This window comes from Fusarium proliferatum, assembly GCF_900067095.1.
Source record: "Fusarium proliferatum ET1 genome assembly, contig: FPRO_scaffold001, whole genome shotgun sequence".
In the NCBI taxonomy this organism is placed as follows: Eukaryota; Fungi; Ascomycota; class Sordariomycetes; order Hypocreales; family Nectriaceae; genus Fusarium; species Fusarium proliferatum.
In genome coordinates, this window is record NW_022194790.1 from 3,338,480 (window position 1) to 3,362,987 (window position 24,508).

The 24,508-nt window shown below is 48.2% G+C and overlaps 9 protein-coding genes and 1 non-coding gene across 10 annotated transcripts; 7 read left to right on the plus strand and 3 right to left on the minus strand.

Moving 5' to 3' along the window:
• Positions 1–641: 641 nt before the first annotated feature.
• On the plus strand, positions 642–1,549 carry FPRO_00993 (uncharacterized protein; the record flags this gene model as incomplete). The annotated part of the gene is made up of 5 exons (XM_031220270.1): positions 642–674; positions 732–847; positions 899–925; positions 982–1,112; positions 1,173–1,549. The coding sequence occupies 5 exons, from the start codon at positions 642–644 to the stop codon at positions 1,547–1,549; spliced, it is 684 nt and encodes a 227-aa protein (XP_031075479.1).
• A 656-nt stretch (positions 1,550–2,205) lies between these two features.
• Positions 2,206–3,532, plus strand: FPRO_00992 (uncharacterized protein; the record flags this gene model as incomplete). Its single annotated transcript, XM_031220281.1, has 2 exons — positions 2,206–3,441; positions 3,503–3,532. 2 exons carry the CDS (start codon positions 2,206–2,208, stop codon positions 3,530–3,532), a joined length of 1,266 nt encoding a protein of 421 aa, XP_031075480.1.
• A 132-nt stretch (positions 3,533–3,664) lies between these two features.
• Positions 3,665–4,624, minus strand: FPRO_00991 (uncharacterized protein; the record flags this gene model as incomplete). Its single annotated transcript, XM_031220292.1, has 4 exons — positions 3,665–3,962; positions 4,055–4,243; positions 4,296–4,341; positions 4,414–4,624. 4 exons carry the CDS (start codon positions 4,622–4,624, stop codon positions 3,665–3,667), a joined length of 744 nt encoding a protein of 247 aa, XP_031075481.1.
• A 461-nt stretch (positions 4,625–5,085) lies between these two features.
• tRNA lies at positions 5,086–5,185 on the plus strand. Its single transcript is given in 2 exon segments — positions 5,086–5,123; positions 5,142–5,185. It is a non-coding gene; the product is annotated as a tRNA-Leu (tRNA).
• A 562-nt stretch (positions 5,186–5,747) lies between these two features.
• Positions 5,748–7,640, plus strand: FPRO_00990 (putative 5-aminoimidazole-4-carboxamide ribonucleotide transformylase/IMP cyclohydrolase; the record flags this gene model as incomplete). The annotated part of the gene is made up of 3 exons (XM_031220303.1): positions 5,748–5,896; positions 5,952–7,434; positions 7,485–7,640. 3 exons carry the CDS (start codon positions 5,748–5,750, stop codon positions 7,638–7,640), a joined length of 1,788 nt encoding a protein of 595 aa, XP_031075482.1.
• A 397-nt stretch (positions 7,641–8,037) lies between these two features.
• Positions 8,038–10,608, minus strand: FPRO_00989 (uncharacterized protein; the record flags this gene model as incomplete). The annotated part of the gene is made up of 1 exon (XM_031220314.1): positions 8,038–10,608. One exon carries the CDS (start codon positions 10,606–10,608, stop codon positions 8,038–8,040), a length of 2,571 nt encoding a protein of 856 aa, XP_031075483.1.
• A 475-nt stretch (positions 10,609–11,083) lies between these two features.
• On the minus strand, positions 11,084–12,410 carry FPRO_00988 (uncharacterized protein; the record flags this gene model as incomplete). Its single annotated transcript, XM_031220325.1, has 3 exons — positions 11,084–11,190; positions 11,242–11,868; positions 11,921–12,410. 3 exons carry the CDS (start codon positions 12,408–12,410, stop codon positions 11,084–11,086), a joined length of 1,224 nt encoding a protein of 407 aa, XP_031075484.1.
• Positions 12,411–12,720: 310 nt separating this feature from the next.
• FPRO_00987 (uncharacterized protein) lies at positions 12,721–14,266 on the plus strand (the record flags this gene model as incomplete). Its single annotated transcript, XM_031220336.1, has 2 exons — positions 12,721–13,314; positions 13,667–14,266. 2 exons carry the CDS (start codon positions 12,721–12,723, stop codon positions 14,264–14,266), a joined length of 1,194 nt encoding a protein of 397 aa, XP_031075485.1.
• Positions 14,267–14,712: 446 nt separating this feature from the next.
• FPRO_00986 (uncharacterized protein) lies at positions 14,713–18,212 on the plus strand (the record flags this gene model as incomplete). The annotated part of the gene is made up of 3 exons (XM_031220348.1): positions 14,713–17,433; positions 17,482–17,573; positions 17,621–18,212. The coding sequence occupies 3 exons, from the start codon at positions 14,713–14,715 to the stop codon at positions 18,210–18,212; spliced, it is 3,405 nt and encodes a 1,134-aa protein (XP_031075486.1).
• A 2,222-nt stretch (positions 18,213–20,434) lies between these two features.
• Positions 20,435–23,725, plus strand: FPRO_00985 (uncharacterized protein; the record flags this gene model as incomplete). Its single annotated transcript, XM_031220359.1, has 3 exons — positions 20,435–20,643; positions 21,343–22,071; positions 22,129–23,725. 3 exons carry the CDS (start codon positions 20,435–20,437, stop codon positions 23,723–23,725), a joined length of 2,535 nt encoding a protein of 844 aa, XP_031075487.1.
• Between the last annotated feature and the right edge of the window lie 783 nt (positions 23,726–24,508).

The window sequence follows — 24,508 nt, forward strand, 5'->3', positions numbered from 1 at the left end:
ATGAACCAAGGGTACCTGAATAGCATGGAGTTAAGGGGTTCGAAAATTGGAGATGAGGTCCATGAGCATAAGATCGATTTTGAAGCACTCCATGAAAGCATGAAAATGAAATCTAGACTATACATACGGAGTACGTGCCTAGTCGTCCCATTTGAATCTGACCGATGTGAGATTTCCCCAGATCTTGGCTAATGCAACTGGAATCTCCGTCGAACCGCCATTCACATGTGAAATTCCTTAGATCCATTCTCCTCTCCAAATCTCAGGCCTTTCAGTGGACAGCTCCTCTGCGTCATAGTCGACTAGGCACTGTAGTGTATTTTTCCAGTGGGGGGATATTATTGCCGGTGCCATGCTCCGCAACACAAGCCGAGCGCAAACATCCGAGGCTCAATAGACAGGTGACATAGCACGTATCCATAATCCGGGGCGCCTTCAAAACCCATGAACCTACCAACTTTATCGATACCTCTGAATCCATCCATGCTCCTATACGACTCTTCCGCACCTGGAATCTGACCGACAAAATCACGCGACGACATTAGATGCCTTGAGACTAAAGCACTTTCCGACAAACATCCTCTCTTGACGCTGCGACCGACCCTCTCTTTACGGTTCTTTTGCCGAGGCTTCGGGACAAGATGGCCATGTCATCTTCGCTGGAAGTGCTAAAGGTACTGCTCTCATCGACTGGTGGCACGGTGAAGTTCGCGCTGACGGGTTTTGGATAGAACACGCTGGAGGAGATTGTCAAGGACCCGCGATACCATGATCTCTTGTCCTTAGTCAAGACGGCGCGCAATGGTATTATCTACGGAACCAAGGTGCGGTTTCCGCATGCGCTGGTGTAAGTCATATGCACTCTCTTGGTAACCTCGATACTGACAAACACGAATAGGATGGTGTTTCTCTTCCGCTCTGGAACGTACGTTTCATCTGTCTCGACACCCGACCGGCAACAACGCTGACGTGCAACAACAGATTCCCACAGAAAGTAAACCTAGTCCTTCGAGCGACAAGACATCATGCAACCAATCTGGCGCGCTTTGCCCTAATTTATAAGCTGACCATGCTTGCGCTCAAATACTTTGGCGCAGAGCCTGGAAAGGAGGGTACGTCATCGTCACCGAAGCTTATCCTCAGAATGTTCCCAGAACTCTAACTATGAACAGGAACATACGATTCCTTCGTTGGTGGTCTTGTTGGCGGATATTTCGTCTTCGGCGGTCGTTCCAAGCGTACAGGAAAGATCTCATCGGTCAATCAGCAGATCGTCATCTACGTCTTTGCGCGAGTGATGCTCGCACTCGCTCGTATCGCCGTTAAGCCAGGCCACGGATTCCCATTCGTATCGTCCGAACCTCTCCATGGAGTCATTAATCAATATGCCTGGCCTGCGTTCGCGTCGCTCTCGTGGGCCATGGTGATGTTGATCTTCCGATACCATCCCGAGGAGCTGCAGTCGAGCTTGAGAAGCAGTATGACGTACATTTACAAGGACTGCAATGACTTTGACTCGCTCCGAACTTTGCTTTGGCATAACAAATAGAGATGATTCTTCTGTCGGTTAGTTGGTTTGGCGTTAGGCGTGAGAGATGCTCGATAATTTTGCATATCGGGGATTCATTGTTTTAGCATTGCAGTCGCCATAGGCCGGAACATTGGGTTTTTAGGAAGCATGAGTAGACATGGATACATGAAACCAATATGATAGAGGTGAATCTGTCCTACTTGTAGGTTGGATATTTGGATGCAAATATTGAATGCCATACCATAGACTCTATATCATTATAAAAAAGTTCAGCCAAAGTGGATATCGTCACGCTAAAACTTTAGATGATTTCAACAATCGAATTGCAAGTAAGGAAGAAAAGTTTCCAGTCATTCTTGAAGCCAAGATAGCACTACCTAGTGGTCGTCGTGGTCTCGGTGTGCTTAAGCAGGTTTGATTAGCACGTCTTGCAAGATTACTTATGAGTTGAGCGTCTTGTCAATTACAACTTTTGCCATCAAGATGGACAATCCAGCTTTACTAGCTGCCTCAACTAGATCGCGCTAATCCGGCAACCTACCCCGCTAGAGCTGACCCCTGCTTGCCCCTCCACAGTGACGCCTGTAGTGAGCCTCAACTTTACCCCCAGGCAGCTATACCTCCACCTCAGTCCATCATCTTTGCATTTAACAGATTCCTACCAACCGACGGCCATGGCACCAAATCCCAAAGTCGCGGAGGCGATCTCCAACGCCGAGTCTTATTCTGGAGAGAAGGGACCTCTCTACGAGCAACTTCTCTCCGAAGTTAAGAACATTTCATCCCCGTCCACCGCTACCGACGACCTAAATGCTGTCGTCGACTCCTTCTTTAACCAGGCGCTCGGCGTCGTGGCCACGCGAACCGTCCTCGCGTCTTTTATTGCGACACTCCGAGAACTAAAGAACGAGGATATGTGGATCGAGGTTGGGAATCGAACGCTAAACACCATCGCGGCCCAGCCATCATCTTCTTCCTTCGTTGATGCCGTCGCCACTATCCGTGAGCTCATTGCAACGGCCCACGAAAGCAACGGTGATTTCCTTGATGCTGCAAAGACCCTAGCCGATATTCCCCTTGACAGTTCTCAGCGCAAGATCACCGATGAGGAGAAAGCTCGCACATGGATTCGCATCGTTCGAAACTATCTCGAAGTCGACGACTCTACGGCCGCCGAGATGTATATCAACAAGCTCAAGAACATCATGCATACCGTATCTGATCAAGAACTAAACTTGCACTTCAAACTCTCACAAGCCCGCATTCTGGACGCTCAGCGCGACTTTTTATCCGCATCTCAACGATATCACGAGATCAGCTTCTCGCCTACGATCGACGAAGAGGAACGCTTACATACACTCAGTATGGCGGTGAAATGTGCTGTTCTGGCACCCGCTGGTCCCATGAGAAACCGAACATTAAGCCGCCTCTACAAAGATGAGCGTTCGTCGCAACTTGAGGAATTTGGTATACTGGAAAAGATGTTCCTTGACCGGCTGTTGTCACCTGAAGAGGTTGACAAGTTTGCAGAGGCGCTGCAGCCACATCAGCTGGCAACTACATCAGATGGCTCCACGGTACTCGCCAAGGCTGTCGTCGAGCACAATCTTCTTGGCGCATCCAGACTTTACAACAATATTAGATTCGAGGCCCTGGGAACACTATTGGGCCTGGATGCTGACAAGGCTGAAGAGACCACTGCACGTATGATTGAGCAGGGCCGTTTAGTCGGACGTATGGATCAGATTGATGGCATTGTGTACTTTGAGGGTGGCGAGGCATCTGGAGAGAAGGGTAGTGGGCGAGCAGAAATTATTGTTGGAAAAGAAATGCGAAATTGGGATGCCAACGTCGAGAGTTTGGCCGAGGAGGTGGAGAATGTCACCAATGCGCTGCAAAAGGAGTTTCCCGTAAGTGCCCAAGTTATTGATCAAAATTTTGGTTGATCTCGTACTGACTCTATTTTAATAGGAATTTGTTGCCGCAACCCTTGTTGTATGAAAAAAAAGGACGGATTAGAACCTCGTAGTGGATATGGCGTTTAGGGATTGGGATGATCAAGGGCTGTTTATGTCAATGCATAGCAGGTGTATCCCTTGGTTCTAGACTGGCAACTTTAATAAGCCAAAAGCCTTAGTCCAAATCTTTCTTGCGGACCACCACGTATCCTTCATTAATATTCCGAGGGTTGCCATCCTCTTCATCGAACTGGACTTCATCCTCCAGTGCCAAGACTTCCGAGGTTTTGGAGTTGGTGGGCTCTTCAAATGTGCCTTCGCTCCAGAGGATGTCTATAAGGGCGTCGGCGATGTGATTGCCCATCCAGTCGTAGCCCTCGTCTCGAAGATGGAGACCGTCATCCCAGTACCTTTCGCGATCCCGTTCTGAGAGCGAATGGTAGGGTATCTTGGAATGAAGGTCAAAGGCGTAACTGTCAAAAATCAGCATCAACTACCAGCAAAGACAGTCATTTCACAGTTTAAAAAAATCATGTAAAAACTTTTGTAAAGTTCTTAAACTTACTATCCCGTGTCTTTGTTCTTAAGGATGCTCTGGTTGAGCTCGTTTCTTGTCGACGTGCCTCTCTTGCCTTTTGACTGGCACTCAGGGACTGTTAGAGCAAGAACCTTGTATTCTCTACTCAGAGGGACATCGTATAAGTCCTTAAGGGCGGAAAAGATGTCTTCAGGTTGGACGCCGTACGCTATATCGCTACCGGCGTATATCAGCATAACTTGTATCTGGCAGAGTTTGTATAACTCACTTCGTACCGCCGAGGATAATTGTCCAGTCGTAATAATTATCCTCCCCTATCCCTCTTTGTTAGCCGGTCAAACGCTACAAAAGACTTGAAAGAACACTGTATAATGAGAGGCACATACAAGCAGCATCCATTCTATCTTTGAAGCGCTTGAAAGAAGCAACATCGCCTGGCACAGCATTCAGCACGATCTCAAAGTCCACTTCGGGAAACGTCCCGGTGAGCCGGTCTTCCAGTTTGAGAGCGTATGGATGCGAGTCCATGCCATGGCAGAAATATCCCGATGTTAGTGAGTCTCCAAAGCATAGTATACGAAGCGTCTTGCGAGGCATGGTGACGATGTCTTTTGTTTCAGGTTGTGTAAACGGTGGGTGAGTAATAGCGAGGCGGGGTGGTATGAAGGGTGATTGCGTAGGTAGTAGGTCCGTTGGTGTAAGCAGGCTGCAGCAATGGAGGTTCTATGAGAAGGTTCACGCGCATGCGCATTCTATGTGTTTGTAAACTCCTGGGTGGCTCATTCAATTCATTATCACAATATGCCTGAATGGTTACTTGTTTATTTGGGCTTTAGAATTATTATTAGAGATATACTAAATGCTTAGGTCTACTTTATATATATAAATTAGAAGTTAATAAAGAAAATAATTTATAATTAATAAAATACTTTTAAAAATATAAAACCTTTTATTTAATATTATAGTAAATTAATAAATTAAATGGTTTTCTATATAAATGAAATATAAAAAGTAGGATAGATCTCTTAGCACGAATTTCCTGCTCAAAATATTGCATCGGTGAGATGGCCGAGTTGGTTATGGCGCCAGGTTAAGGTCAACCTTAACACCAATTTCCTGGTGGAGCAATCCTCCTGGGTTCGAGTCCCAGTCTCATCAGACATTCCTTTTTATTCCTAGATGCTTATCAAGTGAGCCAAATTCCTTTTTGCTATTCGTGCGATGACGGAGTGTTCTCACGACATCATCGTAAAAAAGCTTAAGCTCCAATCTTCTCAGGCTTCCTAGGCTTAAACTCAATTTCTATATAGCTATTCTCATCTACTGATAAGAGCTCGCATCCCTCCAAATGATTCCAGTACGGACGACATTCAACCTCCGCATTCGTTCGTCATATCCCAAGCTTTGACCAAGCATTTAAGGCTGATTCCCCTGCAAAAGATTTATAATTGCAACAATTCAGAGCAACACGATCCATGCTTGTCGCTGTTTTTTCTGCGACTGCCCCGCCCCCTCCATTGCTCTTCCGCAATCGCAACTACCCCGCCAAACTTTTTTCCTTTTGGCCTTTCCTTACTCGCCCGAGAGCCCAATCCAAACCTGAATGAGACGCCCTCTTCCCACTTGCATCTTTTCCTATTTTTCTTCTTCGTCGTCACATTCTGTCTTTTGTCTTTCCCCCGTTTTCTCTCCCAATAGGTTCTCTTTTCTAGCTTCCAAGATGTCCTCCCAGCAGAAGATCGCCATCGTCTCAGTCTACGACAAGACCGGTCTTCTGGACCTGGCTAAGGGCCTTGTCCAGCAGAATGTTCGAATTCTCGCTTCTGGAGGCACCTCCAAGATGATTCGAGAGTCGGGATTCCCTGTCGAGTGAGTCAATACAAGCGCTCAATTGCTTGATACTAGAGCTAAACGACTTCCGCAGGGATGTCTCTGCCATCACCAAGGCCCCCGAGATGCTTGCTGGTCGTGTCAAGACGCTTCACCCTGCTGTCCATGCAGGTATCCTGGCCCGTGATCTCGCCTCCGACGAGAAGGACCTCGCCGAGCAGAACATCAACAAGGTCGATTATGTCATATGCAACCTCTACCCCTTCAAGGATACCGTCGCCAAGATCAACGTCAGCATCCCTGAGGCCGTTGAGGAGATTGACATCGGTGGTGTTACTCTTATCCGTGCTGCCGCCAAGAACCACAAGCGCGTCACTATTCTCAGCGATCCTAACGATTACGCTGGCTTCCTCAAGGAGCTCGAGAAGGGCGAGATCACCGAGGCCAGCCGTAACCGCTATGCCCTCAAGGCTTTCGAGCATACTGCCGACTACGATGCTGCTATCTCCCAGTTCTTCCGCAAGGAGTACGCCGGCAACGGCGAACAATACACTGCCCTTCGATATGGCGCCAACCCTCATCAGAAGCCTGCCGCCGCCTATGTTTCCGAGGGCAACCTGCCCTTTAAGGTTCTGTGCGGCTCACCCGGCTATATCAATCTCCTCGACTCCCTCAACGCCTGGCCTCTGGTCAAGGAGCTCAAGAAGGCTCTTGGCAAGCCTGCTGCTGCCAGCTTCAAGCACGTCTCTCCCGCCGGTGCTGCCATCGGCCTGCCCCTCACCGAGGACGAGAAGAAGGTCTACTTTGTCCATGACATCGAGGGTATTGATGAGTCCAGCCTCGCCCAGGCTTACGCTCGTGCTCGAGGAGCCGATCGCATGAGCAGCTTTGGCGATATGATCGCTCTCAGCGATGTTGTTGACGTTCCTACTGCCCGCATCATCTCCAAGGAGGTCTCCGATGGTGTTATTGCTCCTGGCTACGAGGATGCCGCTCTTGAGATCCTCAAGAAGAAGAAGGGTGGCCGATATCTTGTTCTTCAAATCGACCCCGAATACAACCCTCCTGCTACTGAGACCCGCACCGTCTACGGCATTAACCTCCAGCAGCACCGCAACGATGTCGAGATCACCCCCAAGCACTTCAGCACAATCATTACCCCGAAAGACACTGCTTCTCTCCCAGAGAGCGCCGCTCGCGATCTGACCATTGCCACCATTACTCTTAAGTACACTCAAAGCAACTCCGTTTGCTACGCATATAATGGCCAGGTTGTTGGTCTCGGTGCTGGCCAACAGTCCCGAATTCATTGCACTCGACTCGCCGGTGACAAGGCCGACAACTGGTGGATGCGATTCCATGAGCGTGTTCTCGGCATCAAGTGGAAGAAGGGTACCAAGCGACCTGACAAGAGCAACGCAATCGACCTGCTCGTCAGTGGCCAGCTCCCCAAGGACGGCCCTGAGCGCGAAGCCTTTGAGGGTGTCTTCGAGGAGGTCCCAGCTGCCTTCACCCCTGAGGAACGTGAGGCTTGGATGAAGCAGCTTAAGGATGTCTGCGTTTCCAGCGACGCCTTCGTAAGTAGTATATCCATCTGCCGACTGAATTTCACTAACGCGCATGATAGTTCCCTTTCATTGACAATGTCTTCCGCGTTGCTCAGTCAGGGGCCAAATATGTTGCCGCTCCTGGTGGTAGCCAAAACGATGCCGCCGTATTCGATACCGCTGAGAAGCTGGGCATTACCTTTGTTGAGCAGAACATTCGTCTGTTCCACCACTAAGTGATACCTCATCGGATTTTTTTTGCGATTTGATATGGAAATGGAATTGGAAAAGTAAAAAAGGCCTGAAAGTTTTGGCCTGGAAAAGAAGGATTCCCAGAGATTGTGATCTGTACGATTGCGATATTGTATACATGATAGACTTAACGCCGCGCCCAGACGCTCACTTCAACGTGATGATGATGATTTGAACCATTCGTAAAAGCTTTCTGTCCCTATACATTTCTCCCCTCTCGCTCTAAACTCGGTTGTGCGAGACCGTGAACCCAGCCCAAATTATCTATCCCCTTTGCTCCGTTCCATTGTTGTCATGATCTTGACACCAAGCGCAAATAAAAACCAGAACTTCAAATCGCGTTGCTTCCATGCACCCATTCGGTATTAACCATTTATGTTCTTAATCCTCAATGTCATCATCACTGAGCACCAATTTCTGAGCGAGAAGACCCGACACATTTCTTTCCTTTATACCCGCACTCTTCTTCCGGGGACTCATTTCCTCTGATGGCCTATCTGTTGCCCAAGCCTCTCCCGGCTGCATGTCATCATCTGCGTCAGACTCTTCATCGGCAGCATTAATGCCCTTGAAGGCAACCACCTTCTCAAGTTCGCGCAAACGGAAGCTTGGTGTTTTTAGAGCACGAGCTATGTGCGCCATATATGGGAGACGCTCAAGGAGCATCTCGCGTCGGGCTGCGCTGCCAAGTGAGAGAAGCGGCGCACTATCAGGATCGTCTTCTTGCTGCTGCTGCTGTTTTACCATGGCTTGACGGTTTAGCTGCTTATGCTGCATCCAGGAAGTCTCGCTCGAGGATTGATGAGAGCGACGAAACGCTGTGGCTCCATCGGTGAGATTTTTCGTTACTCCATCGTCGCCTTTTAGTAGTTTTGTAGACCACACATCCACAAACCCTTCTAGCTCTTCCTTGGCACGCCAGAGTTTCAGGCTCGTTGGGTAAAACATCTTGAAGGCGTCGCTGCCCTTGGACATGGTTGATGATTTGCGCTTAACAGGGTTAGGAAGTGAGAATAACATGCCCCTGACAGCTACTTGGAAAGTTATTTCGTCCTGCCGTAGCACATGGCTGCCAGAGTCTAGACCTGAAAAGCCACCTCTGCCGCCGAAAAAGATATCTCTTGATGGTGAGAGGAGGTCTGCTTGTGACAGATACTCGATACAGTCATTAACGTAGTCCATTGGCGTTGACAAGTCCATAGGATCTGTGCTCTCGCAGGATAGAACATAATTTTCATGTAATGCTGAAACAAAAGTATGTGTATCTGTGCCCGTCTCATCGATGAGCGTATCAACAGACACTTGTGAGCGTTTCGGTCTCGAGAAATGCGAAAGAAAGCTTGGAAGATTCTCGATATTGTCACCTCCTGGCGGAGGAAGCTCGTCTCGTTTGTTGTAGACAACCTTTCCAACAGCATGGAAGATACCTAGGCTCGCTTCACGTTGAGATACTTGTTCCAGACTCTCCTCTTCGCCTTGTGTGAGCTTGATAGCATCTTTCGCGCCCTTGGTCTGCTTTGTGAGCACGACTTTGTTGCCCCAATCCCCTTGCTGGTCACCTTTCAGACACAGGAACTCGAGGGATGACACGGCGTTTCTGATGTCTCCAATTTCACCAAGGCGTTTTAGAACTTGGGGGCCTGGTGTTTTCCTGCGACCAGATTTTCTGGCCTCTTTCTGGACAACGAGCTCGAGTGCCTTTAGGAGTAATGACGGGGCGATGGCATTGAACTCAATCATACCGACCCCTGGATGTTGTAGGATTTCCGGCCCCAAAAGTCGATGGGCAGTAAAACTGTCCGCTGATGCAGAAGTCGTAGTCAGATGAGTTTCTGAAATGACCATGACCACCGGTGTTATGGGCTCATGGTGCGAAGGTTTCGCAAACATGGATAAAGAGGGTGTACTATTAGCAAGGTACTGTAAAATGGTGCTTCGGAAGGATGTTAAAGCCGTTGAAGATCTTGAAAATGTGTTGGGAAATTCCTCGATGAGGATAACTCGTTTCGGATCATTCTTTCGGGTGGTCTGAGAGCTGTTCTGGGTCGATGACACTGAAGCATCGGTCTCTAATGCTCCAAATTTACCACCACGACCAAGAAACTCTTGAAACTGCGCAGATGCTGAAACGAACCCCAGTCCAGAGCTTCCCGCAGGATTTCGCCATTCAAGAAGCTCACTGCCCATGTCGTTTGCCAGAAGTCGCAGGGCCGTTGTCTTTCCGGAGCCAGCAGCACCCTTGAGAATAAGCAGACGCTGGCGCATGCGCCCAGCTATCACATCTTCCAGCCACCTCCTCACATCGGAGACTTTTTTCTTGTGAACTGCTAATTCCTCCAGATTTCGAGGTCCAAATCGTTCTGACCAAGGGCGTGCATCATCGTTTGGCCTGGGTATAGGTACGGGCTTCAGTGGTTTGATGAACTTTTGGCTGGCGCTGGGGGCACTAGACAACGACGATTGCGAGTCGTTTCGTAGTCTCTTCTTAGCATGCTGGCCAACTAAGCTTGCAGAGCTTGCCTTATGTTCCGAGATCTCATCATCCTCTGAGATAGGATCACTGATAATATCTTCGAGGGGGACGGATCGCCTATCTCCAGCGCTCGACCGCGCAGCCCTTTGTGCCTGGTTCGAAAAGAGCGTCTTCAAATCAGCTGTTCTTCCAGTATCTGCTGCTTTGCCAACATCCTTGGAACGCTTCGCGCTTGGACTCGTGCTATTGCTCTTCGCTTGCGCTCGACGAGGTAGCCGGAGTGGAGCATTCTTGGTTGGCTTGTTATCGACGATCTTAGGTTTTGTCGGGCTCGGTGAAGCTGTAGCGACGCGGCTTTTGGTAGAGGAGCTCGGTGAAGTAATCAGAAACTTGGTCAGGGTGTTTGCACGGGGCGGTTCGTCTTCATCGTCTGAAGCGTCAACGACATTCCGCCGGCGGCGCTTCGCGGGCGGAGCCATCAGCGCAGAGAGTGCATTTGCAGCAACAGCATAACGTTCTGGAGGGATACGCGATCGAATTGGGGGGTGCTGCTAGTTGGAGCTTTTCACATGCCGTGGGGAGATGGTGATGATGCTGTTGACTATCTGATAGCTTTGATGGAGCGTTATCGTGAATTGAGACCCGCAGTACAGTGTATGACCCACTGAAGCACGTTACAGTACGTCGGCATTTAACCCCTGCTTAAACACCTAGACTCCCAAATGGAGGACTTGTTATAACAGATGAATCACAAGCCACAGCGTATTCTTGATGGGGCAATTTCATAAGTTCGTTTCCGCATTGCACCACAGTGGTCATTTCGTAATGCTATCAATCCGAGGTAGATTTTACAGGAAAGTATACAACTGAACCGTATCCAAGGTGCGCTGTTGCCTCATCTTCTCATACTCTCATCCCACAGAATTCATATCCTTATACTACATGCTCCCCATCTCAGTATGTCCACCCCTTGAAGTTGTCGACGAAAGTCAGGGCTGCCAGAAGGTATCGATCGTGAACGTCGCCCCATGTCTTTGAAGCCTCCTTCAACGCCCGGATTGCTTACACAGGGTTAGTGGGCGGGGATGTAGCAACTGGAGAGATGGCCTTACCTTTGACGTAATGAGCATCTGTAGCCCAGTCAGAGTTCACTGCCTTGTCCTCAACGTACTTCCAGCCTCGTTGTTTGGGGTCGTTGTCCACGTTATCCGGGTCTGGGAGTGGCCGGCGTTTCACGATAAAGATGCCCAAGGCCAGGAGCCACCATTGCCGAACAAGAGGAATATGGTATTTTTCGGGAATAAAGGGAAGAAGAACTCGGACGGCATGACTGGTTGTTAGTATATGCACGAGCATGAAGTTGAATGCATGGGTGCCTGGCTTGACTGTGGCTACTAGCAAAGCAGCTGCGGCTTCTTGGGACAGTTCGAACTGCTTTACAGGATCTGTGATTTCCCATGCGTTCCAGTACTCCAGTATGATGTCCTCATGCTCACTGAAGAGCTCTTCCAGGTCGTACAGGCCGGATCTGACGTCATCAAATCTATTGTCCTTGGATAGTTTGGTGAGAAGATCCATTGGGGATGCCGATGTGAAAGGCGCCTTTCTGGTGTACGACTTGTTGTCGAGGTACTTATGGAGAAAGTCATACTGAACACAAGCAAGTCCAAGGGCCTCCATGGCAAGTTCCTTACAATCCATCTCGAAGGCATAGCCTAGATGGATGAGCGGATGTCCGACTGTGAATATTAGCGACGAACTTATATTCTTCATGTGGGATTGGAGACATACGGCCGCCGATCAGGCCATTGATCAGAGGCTCATCGCCAGTGAACAGATAATGCTCCATTTCTTGGTGCCAGTCATAATTGAATCGCATAACGAGCTTGTCTTCAAAAAAGTCCACAAAAGCCCGCTGGTACCTTGCATCGCCCCGAAGCTCTTGCCAGTCATCCTCTCCAATCTCAGCGGGCGACGGTACCCATGCCTCCAGCTCGCGGATTTCTCTGTCGTAGATATCATTTAGTTGAGGAACACTTGCTCCCAAGAGGTATGCTGAGCTGAGGATATGAGCATTGTGATTATCGTATTGAAGGTTGTTGTAGACAATTGAGTAGTTAGCATGATTTGCTTTCAATAGGTGCTTTAGACATCTTGCCCGTTTGTTCGGGTCTGTCTCAATGTGATGAATCTCAACCGAGGGGATGTTGATGGCTTTCCGGTTACCATCAAGTCCTAGTAGTTTATTAACCACAGGAACTTGAGCAAGGATCCCGGACATTGTAGGACCGCAAGATGAGGTGATGTTTGGCTGATTTCAGGTTATTATGATGAGAGATTGTCAAAGGCTCATGGCGTTGAATCGAACAATGAAATCAATGTTCCGTTGGGGCTTCCAGCGGGCACTAATAAATCATAGCGGGGCAAACCTTTTCCTTGGGGGCAGGGGTGGTAGGGTGGCACTGTAACACAGAGGTTCCCCAATGACGCGTGCACAGGCCACATAATTATCAATCTTCAAAGTCGCGCGTCTCGTTCCAGAATCTTTAAACCAAGCAAGCCATTCACTTCAAAAAAAAGATTTCTTGAGGATGACTCCTCAAACTTCCACGATATATGCAGAACTTCTGTCGAATATCAGACAAATCTCTGTTACTGTATCTCTATTGAAATCAGTCGATTCTTCCACAAAAGCAGAAATCTCACCGGATGGCCGGCAACTCAGCGTAACACACCACGGCCACACAGAGCACATCACTTTGCCGGCACAAACATCTGCCATAGGCTCATTACCTGTAGCCCAGATTGGCCGTTCAAATCTATCATGGAGGCTTCCAGTCTCACCAACAGAGGCGAGGCCCTCTCGCTTCTCTTTAGAAAGCCAAGCGGTGCCATGGACCTCAGTCGATATCGCAACTGGATCATCGGTAGCCTGCCGCAGCTGTGGCAGCGAGTTCGTCGCGCAAAGTATCATCAATGCATGGAAAGACTTGCCGAGTGAGAACTGGGCTGAAATGATGGAATTTTGGCATTGCCATAAACCTCATGACCATGATCACCAGGATCCCGAGTCTTTGGCTACCAAAGGCTACGGTGCCAATCATGCTATATCCGCCCAGCAGGGAGTTGGCTTTGTCGACTTGACATCATTCCTGTTCTCGGAGTCCGACTGCCGAGGCCTGCAAGTAAGTATAAATCCTGCAGCACTGATTCGACCTTGACTACGCTTGGACAAACCTCAAGCAATCAATCTACGGGGAGAAAGAAGATGTCCATGTCGGTATCCCAAACCTTTCAGTGATCTGGCCATCGATACAACTCCCCAATATGAATGCACTTGTCGTCCCCACACTGATGGGCAGTCAGCTTTCTGGAAACCTTCTTCACCGAACGGGATCCTAAGGTAATCTGAAGACGCAGTCTCTCTTTTTCATCTAACCTCCCATAGATATGGGTGTTTAGAGATTACCGAGAGGCATATTGCTCAAGAAATTGCATGAAGTTTTTGTTCATTGGCAGTTTACTTACACACTCTAGTATTCTTCCTCAACACCGGACGCTAGGTTCGATCTATCTTCGCTAGCGCTCAATGACGACGAGAGCAAGAAGTTTTTACACATATTTTGCCGGGAATGCACGACAGAAGTAGGCTTGTACAATATCGCGGCATTGTCTGTCACATTGTTCAAATGGAAAATTACTTGCCAAACCAAGACCACAGATCCTAGTCCAAGCAGTTCCGAGTGTCTTGCAGCAACTCTGCTGGCTACGATTTCTAGGTCGGGGTCATCCAAGTCTATTATCACGCCGCATACTTCTGGGATTGCAACCCCCGAAGCAGTTTCTCTTAAGAACCTTCATCTCTGGGTGTTGAACCCCAACGTCGTATATACAGCGTCCTCCACCGCTGACCGCAAGACGGCGATGAAGATACTCTACAAGCATATCGATCCATTAGAGAGTGAGAAGCTTCTCACGTCCATGACCTCAGATGTCCAGGAGATAAGTTTGCCCGAGGAAGCTATCAAAGCAGCAGATAATTGCTTGTTGTGGAGCAGTGAATTACTACCCGTTCAAGAAAGGACCTTCAAGGAGTGGCAAGTCGGACTGCTTGAGAGATGGGAACCTGCGTCTTGATGATAGATAATTAACATATCTTGACTTGAATGTCAAATCTTATGGTTTCGTTAGAACAAATTTCTTGATAAACCCCATCCGTAGTATAGGTTTTAGGTCGATGGTAGATATCATTGAGCCCTGTCACAAGGCGTTGGTGATTACTCCTCTACAGTGTGTGACAACTGTAAGAGCTACCGTGGAACGACAGAGAACAATGTGCGACAAAGCTACCCATACTGTGAGTTTTGCCCACCCTGTAGGCAGCCACCTGTATTCTCTTCCTATGACCAAACATCCCCCTCGCGTTGAGCCCAAAACCAAGTGAGATCTCATATCTGATTTTCGATTAACCCTAATGAGTACATGGGCTTGCCGCTGCTGAGTTCACTTTGTGATGAAAACTACTGCTCGCTCTTCCTGAATCAGCGTCTGCCCATTCCTTGTGGCAGCCTTATCAGATCACGATGCCATCAAAAAGAACAGATTTCATACCCGCTGGGTGTATACCAATCAAGAGAACAGAAATCAAACTAGATTCAGACTGGTTCTCGGATGAACTTCGAGAATGGAGGGCCTTCGGCTCTTTATCGAAAGAAACAGGCGAAACAGATTCAGAGGATGACGAACCCTTCCTCCCAGATAACCTGGAAATTGCTTTGACTCGTATAGGGACACTCCGAACATGTATCAAACTTTTCCGGGCATCCTGGGCAAAACTTCAATTCAGCATTCAAAACAAAGATTCCGATAATGGGTTTCTCAGGGTTTATCTGCTGCCTGATGATGTCCTCCGTGGCACGGTGGACCGCTCCAACCAGTCTCTATTGAGAGCAAGAAATGATGTCCTTGGTCAATTAAACTACTCACAAGAAGCATGGGCTGGAAATTCAAACGCAATATGGTTAGATAAGCCACTCCTCCACGAAGTTGTTGTCCAGAACGAACATCTAAATGAAGGCATGTCGCTATTGCAGCTTTTCAACAAAATTCCATCACCTACGCCTAGAATCAACAGCATCGAGGAGACTTACTCAAAGTCTGCCATGTGTGATATCCTGGACGGCCAAGTTCCAGGACTGAAGTCGGAGCTGTATCCGTATCAGCGGAGGTCAGCGGCCATGATGCTACAAAAAGAGGTCCAGCCCGAGCAAGTGCTTGACCCGCGTCTACTCCACGTCAAAGACCAAGAAGGAGGATCATGGTACATTGATACTGTGGCTGGTACGGTACTCAGGGAGCCACGATACTATGACGGGGTTTCTGGCGGCATCCTTGCTGAAGAGATGGGCGCTCGAAAGACTATCATTTGTCTCGCGCTCATACTCGCAACAAAAGGACTGCCCACTCAACCACCCGAGTATGTTTGTGCTGAGAAAACCCCAGTCAGGAAGCGCCTGGCTCCTTTGGCTGAAATGGCTGCGTCTTGTGCCACAAGGAATGCAGTCCCCTGGCGTCCCTATTTCGACATTTACAAGACCAAGTTAGGGGACGAGTATGAGAGATGCATTGCAGCACTAGAAAGAAACCCAGGGTACTACTCTATCCAGTCATCTGAAAAGCGACGGGTTACTAGATGCTGTACCGGAACTGAGTTCAAAAAGACGCGGCTCTACCTTAGTAATGGGAGTATTGTGGTTGTACCCCCCAATTTATTGATGCAGTGGAAGCAAGAGATCAGCAAGCATACCGATGGCCTGGAGGTTCTAGTTGTGACGCGAGATCAGTCACTACCGAATGCAGAAGACTTGCTGAAATTCGATCTCATTCTATTCACTCAGACAAGGTTGGAGTATCTACTTCGACAAGAGGGTGGACTTGAACAATCTCCACTGTCCAAGGTCCATTTCAAGCGATGCATTGTCGATGAAGGACACAAGCTTGGGCATTCGAAGATGAGTAGTAAGAGCAACCTGCTTCTCGTCCTGGATGCTTTGCATTTCTCTGCGCGGTGGATTGTGACAGGAACTCCATCCCAAGGCTTGTATGGAGTCGATGCGCAAACAAAAACACCACAATTTGTAACACAACCTGAAGAGGGTGGTTCAGTGGCGACCTGCAACACATCCAGAAGCTCTATTCTAGAAATGGAGAGAAGGGATCTGGAAAGGATTGGTATTATGGCAGCGCTCTATCTGAGAGCACGACCATGGGCGAACACAACCCTGGACGTTGGTGACACTGAGGCGGACTGGGCTGCTTACTTGCTACTTCCGAAACATAAAAAGAAGAGCAAAGGCCGCTGGGACTGCTTGAGAGCGATTCTCAACTCTCTCATCATCAGGCACCAGATCGCAGAGGTCAATAGTCTATTCCCACCTGTCAACGAGAAGCTCGTTGTATTGGAGGGTTCGTACCAGGACCAGATGTCGCTCAACATCTTCTCCATGATGATCATCTTCAACTCGGTTCAATCCCAACGAACCGATATGGATTACTTTTTCCACAACAAACAGCGAAAGGCTCTTCTTCAGATTGTGCACAACTTGAAGCAGGCGAGCTTCTTTGGAGGATCGTTCTATTCTCAGCAAGATATTGGAAATGCTGTCCGAACCGCTGAAGATTTCCTTGCGGAGAAAAAAGTACCCACCAGTGACCAAGATCGAGAACTCCTTGAGCAAGCGATTAAGTTTGGGCATGTTGTTTCCGACAACAAGCTCAAGGCTCTTAGCAATGCGTTTCACGAGATGCCGCTCAGCGTCCACGGTTTACCGCACAGTGTCAGTGCATCTTGGTCACTCGACCAAGAAGCTGGGGACCACATATGCAGCTCGTCATCCATGTTGGTGGCACTTCAGAAACTCATCTATAAATCAGCATCAAAACCCGAGGAGCTGAATTCTCTATTGAATGGCCGGTTGATTCAAGAAGGTGTCGATTCGAGAATGCGCATGCTCGCATCTGACGAGACAACAACCCACTCCCAAACCTTGGCCGGTAATACGAAACTGGGAGACGACAAACACCGAATCACTAATGCTCATGGCGTTAGTGATGTGAAAGTGGAAGTCGAAGCAACCGCTGATGGTGCACTTGGACCATTGGAAACAGTCAAGATCACATCCACGGTATCAGCCAAACTGTCATACCTGATTGATAGCGTTCTCAGATATCAGGAAAACGAGAAGATACTTATCTTCTACGAAAATGACAATGTCGCATGGTATTTAGCCGGCGTGCTGGAAGTTGTAAGGAAGGATGTGCCTGTTGTCAAACGCAATGCTAACTTCAAATAGCTTCAAGTTCAACATCTAATCTATGCCAAAGGACTGACCGTACAGAGAAGATCACAATACGTCAACACTTTCAATCACAATGATGATTTCAGGTGAGTTTCTGAAACGCTCTTGATGCCATGGGCTAACAGGGAGGAAGAGTTCTGCTCATGGACATCTCACAGGCAGCTTTCGGCCTAGACATGAGAGTTGCGTCACGGATCTACTTTATCAGCCCAGTCCTAAACCCTCAGGTTGAAGCGCAGGCAATTGGCCGTGCGCGAAGGATCAGCCAGCAAAAACCAGTATTTGTCGAGACTCTGGTGCTAAGAAATAGTATAGACGAGGTCATCTTAGAACGCAAAGAACACATGACGCAGGCTGAACACCGCCGAGTTCAGTCCATTCTAGATGATGGCCAAATTTACGAATGGGTCAAGAATGCCCGGATCACGCCATTGCCGAGGGGCGATTTCAGTAAAGAGGACCAGATGTCACCTCTGGATTCACCGCAATACGTGTTCAGAAGAGGATTTGGGAGGACTATGCACCCCGATGAAGGCTTGGTACTGGACGAGACTCCAAGGTCTGATGGGAGAGTGCTGAGGCCTCTCGAGATGGCGAATGGGAAGAATCGAACGACACAGTTTGGTGCAGCCACACTCGTTCGAGATCAGAGTCAACAAAAAGACTCGTCATCTAACACAAGCGATCTCGCCGCGCGGCCATCGAAGAGAGTGCGGTTCGGCTGAAGGGTGAAGGAGGTGTAGTACTGCGCCACACACGGCCACATCCCCGCACTGAAGTGTGGCGAGTGGGAAGCTAAGTTTCAGAACCAAGTCAGAAGTTGGTAAACATTTGTAGATGCTAGCTGAAAGATGTTGATGCACATGTAAGAGTTTGGAGTTTGGCGTCATGGAAGAAGAGTTCGGTTGCTAGTTGAGAGGAGCTAGGGGGAGAAGCTAAGGTGTATGGAGTATCGCTCAGAGCTACTGATCAAATGTACCTGCAAGTTTGAGACCAACCACCTGGAAAATCAGCAACAGAAATGAGCTTGGCTTGATGTTCCTGGTTACCAAGCGCCTTAAACTTGGACAGGCGATGGGTCTGTTTGTTAGCTTCTGTTAAGCGATGCAGAGTGAAAGAGTGATGAGAAAATGACATCTTTGATGTTGAAAACAGAATGACCCATATGTTGACAGTGGTTACTCCATGGCAAGGTATCCCTGTATAGGTACTGACTGTAATGAGGCTCAGCAATCGAGAAGTAGCGGTATAGAATGGTAAGTCAAGGGTTCGATAACTCATTGTTCAGAGGGAGCACAAACCACAGGACGACTAGCAAGAATGATGCCATGACTGTTCAGTTGAGTCCCATTCCCTCAACCATAACGAGAGCCATGTACATAGAACCAACGGATATGTCGGTTCTCATGACGAGTCCCCCCACAGCAAAAGCCATCACACGCAAGATGCACGCATGTACTGTACATATGGGTACGCAGTACGGTGAACCGCCAGGAGGATTCGCATCACCGTACTCCGTAGTTCTAACCGAAGCTTTCAAGACTTGGCGATAATTGTGAAATGCACATTTTGTGGAGGGGGATGGCTAGTCGATATTATAGCGCGGGTACCCGTACAAATCTCCGAGATTTTTATGCTATTGAAATATGGATGTCTGTGTGTTCCAGAATGGAAAACGTTCCCTGCTCTGATCGGACGCGAGTAGTCTAGGGGGGTCCCTTGGAGACACTTCTTTTCGAATCCGTTTAACATGTACATATATTGACGGGACCTCCTTAATAACTTAGTAGTAGGTAAGTAGTTGTGCAACAAGTTCTTGAAAGATTGAGTAGATGTTGAGGTCATGAGACCCCCCGCTGCGTTGGCTGTGCTTTGCGTGGTATTGATTGGTATGGAGGTTCTGCAAGGCATAGAAAATTGGGTGTTACAAGCGGAAAAAGACAGGGATGAGCCGTGTCCCTGACGCGATGCTATTTTTGAACTGGCGGTTGAGTCTCCAAGTACTAACGTACTCCAAAGAGGCGACATATTGCTCAGGTAAGGTACCTTATTCTTCTCTACGGATGATTCAAGTGCTGGAATATCGCCACAAGCTCTGAAAGCGTCTGTATCTTCCCCAAATGTCTACTGTTGGTCAAACCCCAGGTTTACTCTGTACGTCTTCAAGAATTTACAGTACAACCCCAGCAAATCCAAAACACAAGCAAGCAGGGGACAAAGCAGGGTTCTCGTTCTCGACCACCCAAGCTACGGATCTCTATTGGCTCCGCATCCTCAAACATGAATCTTGGTTTTTCCCTGTGGCTTTGGCTCTGAATGGATTTTGTTTTGTGAGATCGATCGGGAGCTACGTACGTTACTTAAGCGACAGTACACAATCCATCAGTTACTTAAGGTTGACGCAAGCCCGTTTCGGAAGTTTACCAAAGTCTTGGGTCTTGTCACTACTGACTTCTCCGTCATAAGGTAACTAACTACCCAGGTACTCAGAAGTGTTGTACTTCTCACCTGGTCAACCAAAAAGTATATCGACTCTGACTATCCGTACTAACCTAGGTACTGCTGACGAAGGGGGGCTGCATGTCTGAGATCCCCTTACGCCAAAACGATGCAGAGGCGTTTGACTTGACCGTGTATTTTGCATTGGATAGCATCCAATGAATGGCATGATTATAGGACAAGCCTCCCTCCCTGACCACACTTATCGTCTGCCTTTTAAGTCCTCATGTTCCCCTGAGCCGCTTCTTCCTTGTCCTATACTTCATCATTCATATTATTCCCTCGGTTACGATACTCTCGACTCTATTGGTCCGGCAGTCAACATCGGAACATTATCACGACAATCTGGTGCAACATAAACGAATATCGATAGACCAAAAACAAAAACACCCTGTCACAATAAATAGCCTCCGTCGATCATCTTGAAACTCCACATTAACGACCGACCATGTTCGAGGTTCAGCATAACCACCACGGACAAGAGTTCAAGCGCTTCTTTCACCATGGTCGAAGCTCAATGTCTGCCATTGAGGACAAGAGGGCAGAGGAGTTTAGGAGACATGTCTGGGCGGTTACTATGATTGATGAGGATCCATTGGCAGGGAGTGGGGAGAACAAGAAGAACAAGAAGAAGAACCGCCAATCGATTGACCTTGTGTGAGTTCAAGAGTTTCTTTTACTATTATTATTATTATTATTATTATTATCATTATTATTATTATCATCATCATCATCATTATTATTCGTCACCTGTTTTACAGTCAGCTATACTCAACATCCCATTCCTATACCACGTACGCGAAAACATAATGCATTGTCTGTTTTAACATTACCCCCCTTCTTTTCCATTATTCTCCCTCTCTTGACCCCTCGGAAAGTTCCAAAGAAGAACCCCTAGAAGACATCCGGAGAAAAGAACAAGAACGCCTCATCTTGTCTGACCCCCTAAACCCGACGTCCTAGTGTCTTGGTCTTGGTGTTGGCCGCATGCGACTCCGGCTCTAGCGCATTCAGCTCCAACGAGGCGCTCACATCTCGATGTTCTTTTTAAATTACATGTCCACATTTTCCCCTGCGTGGCGCCTAAGCTCCCTGTCTACCGCAAAGGCACAGCCAGAAACGTCTTTCTGCCTACGTCAGATCTCTATCCAAAGAGGTCAATTATGCCTAGTCTAGGCATTTGCGTGTGCCATGGGGAAGTGGTGTGATTCTAGGACTTTTTTCCCTCGCCTTACCCTTCCCTCAGCACCCATGTTGAATTATATACTTGCGATTTCCGTTGACTCGCGGAGGTTGTCGGTCGTTGCTTTCAAACACATGCTTTTCTAAATACTAATAATTTAATTCTTGGTATAGCCGTCCTGGTTCAAACAAACTGAGATCCAAGAGAGCTTCCGCATATGCTGGATCACCGCCAGTAACAAAGCCTAATGACAAGCAGCACAAGAACCAGCTCAAGCTTGATACTGCTGCAACTATGAAGGACCCTACAATTGCTGTCCGGCCAGTTCACTCGCCGTCTTTTGGCTCACCAAAAGATCTCTCTTCAGTTCAAGAAAACGCCATCAACGCTTTCCTTGCAAACACTGAGTCTCCAAAGAGCACACAAGACAACTTTGCTCCTACAGCGTATCCTCGACCAACATATGCTGTTCTCGAAACTCCCCTGGCAGATCCTACAAATGCGAGGCCAAATGCCGCCCTGAACCGTCCTCGAAAACTGTCCAACAACTCAGTTACGACTGCATCGTCCTTTCAATCTCGAGAAACCATGGTTTCAGCAAGACGGACCCCTTCTTGGGGGAGCAGAACGAGTATGGAAACGAACGAATCGACTTCTCAATGGCGACCTGAGTATATGTATCAGCGGCCAATGCCCATCAAGAAACTGCCTTCCCGAGCTCCCCTCCAACCGAATGAGCTCTTTGCCAGGTTACCCTCGGAGATCCTCTCAAATATACTCGAGCAGTTAAGAGATATTCACCTGGAGGATAAGAGCGGGAGCTGTGCAACTTGTTGGATGCGAGATGCTTGTAACATCGCAGTAGCTTGCCGCAAGTGGTACAGGCCCGCCCAGATAGCACTGTAAGCACATCTCACATGTCTCCCAACCACACATGAGGAAAAGCTAACTGGCATCAGATACCAAAATATCCAGCTCGTGGGCCCAGACTCAGCAACTCTCAAGAAGAAGTTCAAAATGGCACAGGGCATTCGTGTCCTCATGCTCCGGCGCATCCTCCGCGCTAATCCACACGTCGCCGAAATCGTCCGCACACTTAAAGTTCCGGCCCCTGAAATTGTCGCCAAAGGCTCCGGAACTGCCGAGTATGAGGATCTTATTGCGACGCTCGTCATGGCGTGTCCCAACCTCGAGAGTCTCACTGGCTTGTCGGTTCCGTACGACCACTCCTTCAAGAAGATCTTCCATGCGTTATCAACAAGACCCATGTTAAGAGAAATGAACTGGCTTGTACAAGTTTCACCCCATCAGAGACAACAGAGAATCCAATCAAGTACTCAGCAGCTTGGCTTGGTAATGCCTGGAGAACTCAAGCCTTCTCAAGAAGCTGCTTTTTTGACGTGTCATGATGATTGGTCTCGTCTGGAAACTTTTACTGTGCATTGTCTCCCAGGAGCTACCGTCACGCCCGAGAACCTTCTCACATCAATACTCAAGCGTCTTCCGAACCTCAAACATCTCCATCTCTGTAACTTGCCGCCCAATAGCTTCGACGACTCAACTCTCCTCGCTCTGCCTCCTCTACACTCCTTGACGTTGTCTCACATCAGCGGTATAACCTCGAGCGGGCTATCATCATTCGCAACGCAGTCCTCCAGCCTTCCTCTGCGTAAGCTTACTCTTCGACACACACCTCTCACGTCTCTCGCTGCTCTAGCGCGAATCTTGTCTAATTTGAGAAACTTACTCAGCTTTTCTCTGGTTCAGACTTTCCCACCCGTCATGCCAGAGAACGACAGCTTTGCACTATGGATGATGCCATATCTTGCAAACAACACTGTGCAGAGTCTCCACTGGGATATCACCAGCCATGCCACCTGTGTCAACGCAGCGGATGATATCCTCGCTCGCAGTATCTCTGCAGGAGGATTTCCAGCTTTGAAGACACTTCGAGCACTCAACGACCCGGACGGCATCTTTCAGGATCTGTGCTACCCCGTCGAGAGAATCGATCTTCCTTCTGATCGATTCCGAACCTCTGAGCAACCAGAGAGCTCAACACCTTTTGCATTTCCTCCGAGCTCGGCAAGCCCTATGTCTCCCACACGCCTGTTCAAATCCAACAACTCACCTCTCGCTTCTCCACGGACCTCGATATCTCCATTTGGCGACGCACGCCGCCCTAACACAAGCCTTCGTGCCGCACGGCTTGCCGCCCAAACCCGTCTCGAAGCAGCACGTTCCCGGCCAAGATTCACCGTCAACGTAGTAGATGAGGACGGAACCATCGCCGAGACTTTCTCCATGGCTGGATTCATTGGTACGGCTGGAAGCCCTATCAAGTACCACCTTCTTCCTGACAGGGGTACTACAGACGACAAAGGCGGTCTTATTGATGTGAGAGATTTAGATAGCGACGCTGGTGAGAGTCTCATCGGTGGGAGGGAAGGATGCACTGGACGCTGGAATATGCGTGATGGCATCGTGGCGGATAAGAAGGAGAAAGAAAGATGGTGGCATACAGAGAGAGGTCGCTGGACCAAAGTCACTCTCTGAGGGTACTTACCTGAAAATATACCAAAACTCTTGGGGGGATGATGCTATGGTTATGATTTACGGCCGGCACGTATAATAGAACTGGAACGGCATGGCACGATATGTATCTGGGAAGTCCCAAGGTTCAGGGATATCATTGCATGGCGTTCTCGCTTAGATTGGTAAACAGGATTGGGGTAGTAGCATTGGCACATATTAAAAACGTAATATGAGTAAGAACAGAATGCTAAATGACATCCACATACTAGGCAACATTCACATACCTTCAAAGATCTAACATGGTGCAAATAGTTATGTAGTATCGGCATTTCCATCTTGGCTCAACCAAAATAGCAACGATAATAATAAAATAAAATAAACGAACGAAACGTATGTGTAGTGAATCCATCCATGTATTTAGCTCAAGTAATTAAAGCTACCGATGCCACCAAGCAAACGCCTTTGTGCTCTCTACCTCGCAATAGCGATAAATTTGCTGCTGTACGCCAAAGCCTCATATGCAAAAAGTAAACAATTAAACATTTTTTTCTTCCGGCCAATTAAAGACATTGTTTCTATCAACCATGTCTAGGTTAAAACTAGATAGTAATGATCCCGTTCCGACTACATATCTGTGTAGATTTTTGATTTTGTTCTTCTCATGCTAGACGTCGTTAAATAGTAAAAGGGCTAGGTTCTTGTTCCGCCCGATCTCCTTTCCAAAAAAAGAAAAAGAAAAAGTATGTGATGTTGCGTATATGATGGAGTAGATGAGAAAGTCAAGGGAAGGGAAAAGGAGAAATA